At 60.8% G+C, this 12,757-nt stretch overlaps 1 protein-coding gene across 1 annotated transcript in view; it reads right to left on the reverse strand.

Moving 5' to 3' along the window:
* MAML2 (mastermind like transcriptional coactivator 2) overlaps window positions 1–11,624 on the reverse strand; it is a 124,871-nt gene extending 113,247 nt beyond the window's left edge. The window contains exon 1 of the mRNA XM_054692917.1: window positions 11,247–11,624. Within this exon, the coding sequence (XP_054548892.1) occupies window positions 11,247–11,624 (378 nt within the window). The remainder of the gene's footprint in view (window positions 1–11,246) is intronic.
* Between the last annotated feature and the right edge of the window lie 1,133 nt (window positions 11,625–12,757).

Here is a 12,757-nt window from a genome sequence, read left to right on the forward strand (position 1 = left end):
CAGTGCTTTCTGCCCTGTGAGCCCCGAGTGGCGGGCGGACACGAGTGTCCCTGGGGAGTTGGGGCTGGTGACGTCTTGTCCACAGACTCACAGGAAATGTGGGTACTTAGGGCAGGACTTGGAGCCCTGGGGGTGCTCACTGCCAGGCCGGGGAGCAGCGCGGCCAGCAGATGGGGGACGGTTCAGGACTCCCTCGTTGCCACCCGTTTAGTCCTCACAAGCACCTAGTCCTCCCGAATCCTCGAGGGACGCTGCTTCACGTACGAACGTTTTCAGATACTTCACATTCACTCTCGAAGCACCAACTTCTCTTACTTTCACAGGTGGGGCCGGGGCGTTCTGAGAGGGGCTGACCTGCTCCTGCTTTCTTCAACGACAGGGCGGCCACGGCAGGCCCTCGTGGGCACCCCTGGGTGCCCAGTGGTGTGGACGGACCCTGCCCGGCCCTGGTCTCTGCCTACGGGGGCTTCCCAGCCCTCGCATCCCATCAGGTCTGCCACTTCTGCTGAGACCCGCGGGCCGCGGCGTTTGTTTTGTTTGTGAGTGGATGTGTCTGGTACCGGGAGGCAGGAGAACGTGTTGGGTAAACAGGGCTCCGGAAGTAGAACGGGGCTCTCTGTCCCCGCGCGCGCCGCCCCCCTCTCTCGGCAGCCTGCTGCCTGGCTCCCAGCAACAGCTCGCGGTGGCGGCCGCAGGAAAAGGAACATCCAGGAAAGCGACACCTTAGTTCCCAGACTCGCTCTCAGCATCGCCCTCCCTCGCGCTGTCTGGCCGCGCGGGACGTTGGGGTCCGGGACGGGAGGTGACGTCCGCTGGAGGAGCAGGGCCGGGCGCAGCGGCTGCGGGGGCAGGCGGCTGAGAGCGCGGGACTCCTGCTCGGGGCTGCCGGTCGTCCCCGGGTTTTCTGTTTCATGTTTGATTTTCTCCATAGAACAGGATGCATTTCAAACAGAAAGCAGAGCGGCCCAGCCGGACGAGGCTCGCAGGGGCACCCGGCCCGTGCACCCTGCGTCCCTTAGAAAGCCCCCGTGAGGGGCGAGCGCCACTGTCCAGCGGCCGGGTCACCGTGCCGGCGTCCTCGACCTCAGTGTCCACCCGCCTCGCCAGAGGGCCAGGCACCCTGACGCTCCGACAAAAATGTCAGTTGAGTCCATTTATCCAATCCGGTGCCAGCGTGCGCAGAGAGAATAGAACAGAAAGAAGACCCGCTGGAACCACGACGGGGGGGTCATGGCCTGTCTTTGGAAGCCCCCAGCAGAATGGACGCCTCTCCTCGGGCCCCAGCAGGCTGGGTGGCAGGACAGGGTCGGCTGCCTCTCTGGTCCTTGAGGCAGGTCAATCAAGGCCCTTTGCAATGCACGTTAAGACGGTAACCGCTGACACAAAGCCAAGCGCTTCACGCACAAGAGAGCGATCAACGCGTAACACACCAGAGGAAACAGCAGCAGAAACAGCAGCAGAACTGCCTCCTTGAGGCACAGTGCAGGCCCCTCGCCCAAGTCAGGCTGAGCTCGGTCAGCCCGCGGCCGGGCCGGGGAAGGCCCACACAGCGGGGGTGGGCGGTGCCACCCTGGCCGTGCTGCAGAGGGCAGTGAAACTGGCAGCTGGGCCCAGGGGCCAGCGTCTCACAGGAAGACGGAAACACGAGATTGTGCACATGCAGCAGAGAAGCCAAGAAGAAACTGAAAAGATCCGGTGAATTCTAGAGGCCCAAACACCCAGCCTGCAGGCCAAGTGGCTGGCAGGTCCTTTCTCAGCCCTGGGTGTAACCTTGGCTGTCCAGCGAAGCTGACTCTGCAGCTGCAGCGAGAGAACAAACGCTGAAAGCCCAAAGTCCCAGAGTCACTCTGGAGGGAGACCAGCGAACGTTCGGGATTATTTTCCAGCATCAGCTTAGCTTTCAATTTTGAAAGACGGATAGGTTCGTTCTTAATTATCCCTGATGCAAAGCAGTTCTGTCCCCTGGAAATCAGCACCTCATCAGGGGAACCACACAAATTCGACGCTCAAACAACGCGGCTCCAGAAACATGACAGACAGCGGAGGCGGTGGATTTTCTCATTTCTCGAACAAGGCCCAAGGTAGCCCGCGGCAAGACAGCACGGGCTGGTTTTTTTTCTTTGTTAAAGATTTATTTTATTTATGTATGCACGCAAGAGCTGGGGTGCAGGCCAGAGGTGCGGGGGGTGAGAAGATTCACCAGAGACAGAGTGGGGAGCAGAACAGGTGGATCTACTGAAATGCACTGCTGAGGGGAGCAGTGGGGAGACAGGAGAGGTCAGCGGGAGACAGGTGGGTAGCTCCCTGGCCGGGGATCGACCTCAGACTGCCGTCGCTGGCGATAGCTTGATAGCGCTGAGACTTCAACCCCTGCACCACCAGGGAGGCCCTGACTTTTTCCTGATGAACATCAATTCATTCCAAAGACATGATCCTCCATAAACCAAACCCGCACAGTAGACACGGAGCGGAAGGAAAAGACACAAATCTTTGTTTGGTGAAAACCCGCCCAGCGCAGGGAGGTCATCACAGCACATTCTCCAGGAGCCGTCTGGGGAGGACCGTGAGGCTCCCCGGAGGAGGGCAGCGGGACCCCGCTCTGAGCGGGAGGCACAGCAAACGCACGTGCCAGGGGGGACTCCCACCCGCTCCGCGCCCGCCTCGTTCCGACCAGAACAGCGTCTCCTCCGGAATAACCAAGGCGCAACTTCCCCGCACACCGAGGGAACGCCCGGGGCCGCGGCTCACCCCGACGTGCATCGTCTTGGTGCGCCGGCCCCGGCCAGTGCGCGCTGTCCCCCCTCATGGACAGTCGGGGCTGTCCCTGCCGCACACGCAGGCGAGGGAGAGGCGGCTCGGCCTGGCCGAGAGAACTGCCGCGGCAGGAGGCCGGAACGCCGGGGCCCCGGGTGTTTAACCACCGGGAACGCTGTGCCAGGAAGTGAGGCATTTGAGTACAAATTAATTTCATTCTCTTTGGCCAAGAAGACTGAAGAAAGTGAAACGGCCACGGCATGAAGGTGTATTTAGGAATTTCTCCAGGCGCAGGAAGACTTCGCCAAGCGAGCGGGCCCCGCTGAGCCGGAGTCGCCTCGCCCCGACACGAGGGCGCGCGGGTGAAGGGGAGCCTTGTTGCGCGCGGCGCTCGCTGCGGAACAGGCAGACGTAAGCTCCAGTGCCATTCACTTTTGCCATGGTCAGACTTTTTCTGAAAACGCAATTATTTTGAGAGGTTTAAAGAGTAATAGAAAAACCACAGGTGAATGAACTTTTAATAAAAACAGAGATGCTCAGGATTAAAACGCTTTACTATAAATAGCAACATAAAAACGCACTGGTCTTTTCGCCACATCAATCTGTAAGCCCAGACGCACCAAACACACTCAGAACCGGGTCCTGCAGGCTGGCGCGGACGGGCACCGCGGGCGCCCACAGCAGGCGTCGGGCAGGCCTCTGCGGGCACGGCCTCAGCACCGCCCACCGCCGGCGGCCGCCCTCGCGCCCCCGTTCCCGGCCCCCAGAACCCCCAGCCCGCGATGGACCTGCAGCCCCGAGTGACTCTACTGCAGCCACGCGCGGGACAGTGTGTCACTGGGCACAGGCTGCACCGTGGGTCCACGCAGTCCCCACTGTTCTGTTGCACACACACACACACACACACACACACACACCAGACCTCGCACCACAGTCACACACCCCACATACACCTCACACACTCCACACACACGCACACACACACCTCACACACCACACACCTCACAAACCACACGCACACCCACACACTGGGCACCGCTGGAGTGTCTGGTGGTGGCATCAGTAATGAACAGAAAAGCAGCAGCTCTGACACCAATGCGCTAAATTGCCAGCCCTCCCTCGCGACACATTCTCCTACCTGGCTCCACAACCCCTCGAACGGCTCTCAAAGTGTTCTGACTGTAACTGTTAGCAAGGAACACACTTCACATCCTACCCAGCACACGCACGCACACGCACACACACGCACACACACATAGAACTATTAAATAAAGTTCCACTGTTCAAAGCGCTACTAGTCATACCAACGAAGCAGAACTACTGAATCAAGCTCAAGACCTCTCTGTGGCTTCATTTGATTGTGGACGACACTTAACTATGATGTCATGTCCCTTCTTGAAAGCGTGACGCCTGTCACCGCTGAAATGACAGCAGCGATAGGTCTGGTCCAAGTTGGAGCCTAAATCATCACAAGACGCTTCCTTAATTCCCATTAAAGAGCAACACTTGCCTCTCGCGCCCAGCGCACCAGAACAGCCACGCCGGCCCCTTATTCACCCTCCAAGAGGGTCCGGGACGACTTCCCCGGCCTTCGCCGTCTGCGCGTGGCACCGAGGGCACCAACGAGGACGCCCCTGGGCAGACACCGTGTGTGTTTGCAGGAGGAGGGAGCAGGACTCGGGCCGACCTGGCGCCTGAACAGGCACCGCTTTCCTGCACGTTTTACCGTCAGCGGCAACGCCCCAGAGTGCCACGTGCCGCCTGTCATCTTGCTTCCTTCTTCACAGCCCCGAAGTCTATACTCTTTATAACAAAACTTTTTTTGGCGTGCAAATGACGTTCTACGGGGGGAGAAGGCGGAGGTAGCCCACGGGCTACATTTCCTTTTCAGGACAGTCACTCATCTCCTTGCCTTCGACCTTCAAAGACGGACCCCGCTTTTCAGCTGCACTCAAACCCCATCTTCTTCCTCTCCTTATACTCATCCCCCCAACTTCCCAGACACCTGCTGTGCCTGGGAGGTGTGACCTGGGACGGGAGGGTGGCACCTGCCACCTCAGCCAGTAATCAGCGTGCCAGATCTCCTGCTTGGGTCAAGGCGAACCATGAAGCGTGGGCGTCAGTCCAGGGATTCTACCCTCTGAAAGTTCTTCAAAGAAAAATGGTGCAGACAGAAGACCCGAGGGCTTGGGGAGGGGGTCGCGGTGAAGTATGAAGTCCTGATGGGTGGAAGGTCTGGAGGGCAGGGGGCAGAGGTCAGGGTGGCTGCGGGAGGGCAGTGCCTCCGCCCGGGGGTAAGACCCCGGGACAGAACACGCTCCGCTGCCCTTGCCGGGTCAAGTCCACGGGTGGACTCGAAGAGCGGAGCAGCTCCCTCGCTGCTGTGTAGACGGCCGACGACTCCCTGATGCCAGCAGGTGCTGCACTGTGAGCCTCACGCTAGGCCTGCACACTTGGCAGCGTGCCCCACAGTCCTACTTGGACACCTGGCAAGCGTTTTCTTTATCCGCTTAAAGCAACGCCCTGGCTGAAGCCACCCCAAGGCATCCAGCCACTCAACTGTGCTCCCTGGAGTCCCGCGCACCAAGCCCACCAGGCGCTGACACCCTGACGCGAGCGAGGAGCAAGGAGAGCACATCCGAGCTGGACCAGAAGCCACACATTTGCGGTCACTGTGCCGCCAGGGTGAACCCCAGCAGGTGCTTTCTGGCTACAGAAAGCAGAGCTATCCCAACCTCGCTCTTGACACTCACAGCCTGGGCCGGGAGTTAACGTGACTGACTCCTGAGCGTGAATCTCCCGGCAAAGCCCTTCCTCAGGCGGCGGCATCTAATCTCACCAAAGTCCTTCAGACACTTCCCTGGGAAGCTCTTAACCGGCTGCTCCTTCGCCTCCCCGAAGACATGTTTGTTTTCACGCAGTGGAGCCAACGTAGCAGCCAAGTCTTCTATTTTCTACCCTCACTGGCTTTTATTTATAAGCCATATTTTTTTTTATTAAAATGCACCGATTTTAAAAGCACAAGAAAAAAATAAATAAAAGCTCAAGAACGTTTGGGTTATAAAGAGGGGAAACCCTTTTGCATGCAGCCCCTGCGCCCCGAGGGGGGATGGGGGTGTGGTCTCATGAGACCCCAGTCAAGGCGCCCTCTCCCCGATCCTAAGCGGGCGCACGAGGCAAGGCTGCCCAGAAAGGCCCCCCGGATGGGGCGGAGGAGGACGCGGGGCAGAAGCCGGGGCGTCTCCCTGCAGACAGGATCCCCCAGTCCCGCCACCTGGAGTCTGAGGCGCTGCCTCCCTCCCCTTCCCGGGATTTGATTGCTCAGACTTTATCTTGGAACTACAAAAAAAAAAAACAAACCCACAAATAAAAAACATGTCCTTCTAATAAATCATTTCACTGATGAGCGTCTATGTCGGCTGCCTGCAGACCAGGCCGGCGCCCCCGCCCTGCCTCCGGCTCCCGCGCCGTCCCTGCAGGTTTCCACAGCCCTGATCCGGGTAAAAGCCACTGAATTCTGTTCCTGTTGTTCATGTGGCTATTTCCAATTTTTTTAAATTATTATAAATAACCCCACACGGCTCACTTTCGTGCATGTCGCTTTTTCCATATTTTGGATTCTTTCTCTCAGAGATTCCCAGCAGTGAAACGACGGAGCCAAAGGGCCCGCACACCCTGGCTCCTGAGAGTCATGGCCAAAAACGCTTTCTAAAAAGGCCCTGCCGACTCGTCATGCACTCGAGGGCCCGTTTTTATGGAGCTTCCGGCCAGCGCGGACCGTGCGGTCTGCACATTCTGCAGCCCCGGCTTTTCTGTTCTTTCCTTGAAACAGCGGAGAGAGTGATTCACACACTCCCCGGGAGAGACAGCAGCACTTCCTGCGCGGCGCGCGGGGTTATTTCCTCTGACAGTGAAACATTTTTTAACTTTTACAGAAGTGTCACAAAATTTACCCATATAGAAACCGCCCCAAATAGAAAATTTGCCCATATGGAAACTTAATCCTCTAAGTTCTCAAAGGATCCCCACTGCTGTTCCCTCTGCTGATCTGGCTGGAACCACCAGGGTTCTCTCTGCCAGAGAGCGGCGCGTCCCCCAGGGGAGCCTCGCTGGAGGAGCCGGCAGGACCAGCTTCCCTGAGCGCTGACATCAGCGAAGGCAGACACCCCCATGCTGGAGCAGGCCCTTCCAACGGTTCCTTTTGGGGCGTCTACGGACTTTTCAGTAGCAGAAAGTAAGGGGGTCAATTACTTCCCCCCATCGAGCCAAGAGCAGCCCTAAGTGGCAGCGACTACGTAAGAGAAAGGCCGCTGGACACGTCGGGCTGGACACAGAACAGGGGCGTCCGTCCTGTCAGTGGGTCCGAGAGGCTGATGCCAGCAGGGACACGAGGGGGCAGGTGAGGCCGCTGCCCAAGCTGCCCGTGCACCCACAAAAGGCCGGTTACTTTGATATGATTCCTGGGCTCGCCCTCAGCCTCCAAGGCTGACCCCCACCTTATCGTGACCTCTGACCCAGGAGTCCTTGGAGAAAGTGAAAGCACTTCGTGTGCAACTCCTCACGCAAGGCGCGGCCGGCTCGGTCCTGCTCCTGCCAGCGGCCTGCAGCTCCCGCCCTGCATCCGCCCCGGCAGGTCTGCCCTCCCAGCCTCGCCCTCCCCCCTGCAGGCAGCTCCGCTGCTCTGGGTCATGGGCCCCGTTCTCGGGGGGGACACTGGCTCCCGTGAGGTGGGCTCGAGGCCCCCGCCTGCACATGAGCGGCCAGGCCGACCTTCCCACGGGCAGCGCCCCCACCGGGACCCACCCCTTCAGGGTCGGCTGGGCGGGCGGGTCCCCCTGCAGGCCGAGGTGCCAGTGAAGGGTCTGAAGAGGGACTTGCTAGAAAGAGTCGCATTTCAGAGGCCGGCGGAGGCTGGTGCTCTCCGAGAGGCCGGAGCCCAGCGTGCCGCCCTGGGCAGTCGCAGCCGAAGTGGGCGAGGGCTGAGGTGAGCTCGCAGGGAGCCGGCGGCGCCCAGCCCGGCCTCCGCGCCAAGGGCCCAGCGGGTTCCTCTGGAGGGTCGCCCGCCACCCACCGCGCGCTCTCTCCTTCCACGGCGGTTGCCCCCTTAGTTCTCATTCCCCGACGGCCGCCCACGGAGGGCAGCGGCTGCTGCGTTCCCCTAAACCCAAGGGGCGTCCTCAGAAGGGCAGCCAGCGCCGGCACCAGGGGCCCGGGGGAGGGGTCTCTCGGGGGAAAGAGGGGACCCACGGGTGCCGCTGCTCACGCCGCCATCCAGGAGGTGCGGAGCCGCCGCGCTGAGGATTCCGGGGCTCCGGAGGCGGCGCTGGCCCTGCTGAGAGCCGCGCCCGACACGTCACCCCAGGCCCGGGACTCTCACCCCAGCGGGGGAATCGGTCACTCCATGAGCGACAACCCCTTGGTGCACAGACAGAGCGCCGAGCTCTTCCTCCACAAAGCGTTGCAATCCACTTTTAAGTAACTTTCAAATTTTCATGAATCTTTTAAAGTGAAAGCCAGCACGTGTCGGAATAACAACAGAGGGCGAGGCCACAGCGAGGTAAAGAAAACAGTGGCTGCCAGGCTGGAGAGCGGAGGGAGGGCGGCGCAGCGGGGAGGACTTGCAGGGCAGGGACGTCCTGGGGGGGATTCTGTGATGGCGGGGCCGCCTCGTTGCCCAGAGAGCGAGCCTGAGGCCAGCGACGGGCCTGGGCCACGGCCACGTCCAGGAGCTCGTCACTGGGGAAGGCGCCGGGGCCGGCGGGGCAGACCGAGGGGGGCCGAGCACGGGGGTCAGGGAGTGTGGGAACCCGCCATACCTTCCTCTCAGCCTTGCTGCGCCCCTAAGGCTGCTGCAAAAAATAGTCTAGTTAAAAGATGATGGAGATAATGACGATGAGGAGACAGGATGTATCCTGGATTAAAATAACGTGAAACTGCACTATAGGGAAAACCTTTGGGAAATAAAATCTCAGCCATCCCCACCGCCCCAGGGCCCGGGAGCTGTAGGTTCCTATCCAAGCCGCGCAGTGCACAAAGGGAATTTGTTTCTAAATTAGAACAAGTTTCCACAACTTGCATGATGAACTATTCTGAGTGTTTCCAGAACTTGAAAATAAAGTAACCGAAAATTAAGCAGATGAAAACATCTGCCTCCCTGCAAGATATCTTCCTCTGAGGTCCCACTGGGCGAAAACAACTGGTTAACCTGGCGACTAAATCAAACTACAAAGCAGCAAACAAGGATCCACACTCTGAAAAGTGTTTCCAAAAGATCAAGCGAAAGCCTCTCCGCGGATTAAAAAAAAAAAACCAAGCCGTGAGCAGCGAGATCTCCTGCTGCTGGAAACCAGAGCTTGTCTGTGTCTCCCCAGCAGGCCTTTCAAACCTGAAGACCAGAGAAATGTGCCCCGGGAAACGTTTACTCCGGTGTTTTAAAATAAGAAGAAAACCCGGGGCAGGCCCGGCCGCCCCAGCCCCGCGCCAGGCGGGTTCCCCCGAGCGGGCGGCGGCCTGTGCTCCGGGAGGACGCGCCGTGGCCACCTGCGTCCCGGCGCAAGCCCGGGCACACCCTGGAATGGGGAAGAGCGAACGTGCCGGCATCTGTTTGGGGCTAAAAACGGAAATTGTGACGTTCTGCTCTCCTCTTGAAGAGTTCCCTGGACTGGAGCAAAAGGCTTCAAAAGACTCGGCACCGAGGGGATTCCGGGCCCTGTCGACACAGCCAGAGCAACCCGGGGACTTGGCACCTCCTTAGACAGGATCTCTGGGGGTCACTACAGGAAACAGGGCAGCACCCTCGTGTCCACAGGGTTCCAGAACGTTCCCTTGCGTGGAACTGTGTGCTCACTGCCCGCAGCAGCCCCGCGGAAGCCCCCTGCCTTCAGTACAGCTGCACAGCCAGGGCCCCCGGCCGCCCGGGGCTGGGGGGGCTGGGGAGCACAGGGCCCGTCCCCCAGAGAAGGGGCCTCTGGATCCTGCATTCAGAAGCCACAGCTCACTGTCCACTTTCCCCTGCCCCGAGCCCACTTGGCCTGGCCGCTCTGAGGCTGAGTGGAGACGGACTGCGCGAGCGGGCAGCGGTCACCGGAGTCCCTCACGAGGCGGCTCTCGTGGACAGCAGAGGCCGTTTCGCTGGCCTTTCAGCCGGGGGCGTGGAAGACACGGACTTGCTTTCCTCCCAAGTTAAATGGCCGAACCCAGAGTCTGTCTGTCATCTCCACGCTGGGAGGGGGCGGAACGTGGAGCCCAGCGCCCCGCTCTCCGTGCTCGGAGGCCACTGCCCGTGGGGTCACGGCGCAGCTCTGGCCTGGGGCCTGGTCACTCACACCCTGGAGCAGTCACAACCGCTGGGCACCTCGCCCGGCAAGACGCCCCGTCTTCCCCAGGCAGCATCCGCAAATAAGCGGCCGTGGCCCACCCCCGGGCCCCCCGGAGTGCCAGGGAGGGGGTGCAGGCCAGAGAGCCCAAGCCTGGGGCGAGAGCCCCGGATCAAGTTGCCTCCAGCCTGAGTGAGAGATCAAAGCCGCGCAGGGAAGCTTTGCTTACACTTTCATTTCAGAAGAACAGCAGCGGCAGGGAAAGCACCGCCCCCGGATTAGCCGCCTCCTGCCCCATCACCCAGACTCCGGCTCGCGCTGCCGCACAAAACCCCCATTCAGGCTCCCAGGCGCTGGGCGGCGTCCAGGGGGCCATCTTAGGGCCGCAGCTCCAGCCTTCCCGCGAGCTTGGCCAGGCTGTCCCGGCTGCGGCTGCTGTGGGACCACAGCGTCTGCTGGGCCTGGCGGGTCTCTGCGCTCCTGGGGGGCCAGCGGGGGGCAGGAGGGGCAGGAGGGCGGGGTGGCGCTCCCCCCACCCAGCAGATTAAAGGAGCCTCATCCTTTATGAAGCCTCTTCTCAGAGCCGACGACGCCCCTCTAGTCACAAGTGTGGGAGCCACACCAGCCCCCCAGTAATCTCCCCTCCTGTACTGCTGTGGCTTCAGCCCCCAGACCAGCCCGAGAGACACCTACACCCCTGTTCACCCCCCACCCAGGCTGACTCCCGGGGGCAGACGTGGGTTCGAAGGGCAGCTCCCGCTGGGCTCGCTGGAACTTCGGGCAACCTCTGCCCGTGCCCTGGAAGGTTCCATGACGCCAGCTTCCAGCCTTACACGAGGCTTGGGTGACGCTCGGGGGGCCCCACCTCAGCACTAGAATCAAAACTGCAGAGAGAGGAAGTTTCATTTCAACACGGCGACGAGCCGAGGGCTTAGTCAACGTAGTAAGACCATAAAACACTAATGAGGAAGTGTGGAAGCAATTACGCCCAGATAGTTCAGGGAGACCCTAAACCAGGAGGGGCGACATCCAGCCATTTGCTCAACAGCAGAACTCTGACAAGTCACCGGGGCTTTGGCAGCGCCCCCGCGGGCCATCCCGTGTCAGTCACGGCTGTCCGTGTGTTCAGCCACCGCCCCCCAGATCGAGGGGCAACTGAAATAACGACGGTATTACTCTGAGCTCTGGCACCAGCTTTGCGCTGACTGCACACTGGATTCTGTTTTGTTCTCTGTCATCCAAGCACTCCCGCCGCGCCCCGTCCCATGACGCTGTCATCTCCCCCGCGACGCCGGCCCGGGCGGACAGCACCGGCTCCCCGCGGACGGAGGGAGGCCCCGCAGCCCCGGGCCCCGCGCACACGCCGAAATCATTTCCACGCCGGGTCCAGACTCCGTTCTGTTTCACATAAATGTATAGGCAGGGCAGATCGGGAAACACTTGCTTCTTAGTCCTGCAAACACCACCGGCGCGCTGGAGTCGAGGGGTGAGAGCAAGCGCCCCCACCTCGGGCAGCCGGGGCCGCCAGCACGTGCAGACGGTGTTTCCCGACATGTTTGCAGGTTTGGTCCATCCTGTTAGCAGCTAATGCCTCTGCAGTTGGGGGTCAGACGCCCCACCCTGGGGGTGGACACACGGGGACTGAGCAAATGCCTGCGGGGTGAACGGGTCCCGCGTCCACACACAGTGAGCCCAGGAGCCCCGGGCCTTCTGCTCGGCACACGCCCGGCCAGGCGCAGAAAATGCGGCAACATGAAGAAAGAAAACGGCACAAAAATAACTGGCTAAGGGCAGCCAGACGGAGCCGAGAGAGTCACGCCACCGCGGGCCATGGCTCCGGCGAGTGTGTCGTGAGGTTTCCGGCGAATGTTTCTGGTTTTGGAGGCAGGAGCTCCCTCCCGCCGCGGTGAGTGACGCGGCCTGACATCACGGCGGGCCTGGAGAGCCTCCGCCCTTCCCGGGAGGGCCCGGGACCTTCACTCTCAGAGCCCAAGTTTCAAAGCCGTCTTCAGCGTGACCCTGAGCCGCGAGCTGGGAGAGCTCTGCTGTAGCGCACGTTATTCCGCGACAATTCCCTGTGACTCACTCACGCACGCGGCGGGGTCTGTCCAGAGAGCTGCGGCCGGCTCGGTGTTAAGACTAAAGGGAGGAGGGGCCTCCCTGGTGGTGCAGGGGTTGAGACGCAACCTATGAAGCTGCCCGGAGCCTCTGCAGCACGAGTTCCATCCCCGGCCAGGGAGCTACCCACAGGGCGCAGCAGACTCTCCTGTCTCCCTGCTGCTCCCCTCAGCAGTGGATTTCAGTCCATCCGCCTGTTCTGCTCCCCACTCTGTCTCTGGGGAGTCCTCTCACCCCCACACCTCTGGCCTGTGCCCCAGCTCTTGTGTGCATAAATAAATAAATCTTTAAAAAAAAAAAAGACTAAAGGGCGGGTTTGGGCAGGGGTGGGGGGAGGAGGGGCAGGAGGGGAGGCCGGGAGCGGGAGGCGGGAGGGCAGGAGGGGCGGAGGCTGCTGGGCCCTGGGAGCTGTAACCCAAGCCTCCACGTAACCCAAGCCTCCACGTAATCCTCCCGCCAGCCACGGGGGAGGGAGGCATTAAGGTCTTAGGATGATAATTTCCCCCAATTTGCTCAGTTAATAAGCGGCGCAGCTTGGGTTCCAGGGCCCAGGGCCACGACTCTGAGAT

This window comes from Talpa occidentalis, unplaced genomic scaffold (assembly GCF_014898055.3).
Source record: "Talpa occidentalis isolate TD23 unplaced genomic scaffold, MPIMG_talOcc4v2.1 talOcc4.12, whole genome shotgun sequence".
Taxonomy (NCBI): Eukaryota; Metazoa; Chordata; class Mammalia; order Eulipotyphla; family Talpidae; genus Talpa; species Talpa occidentalis.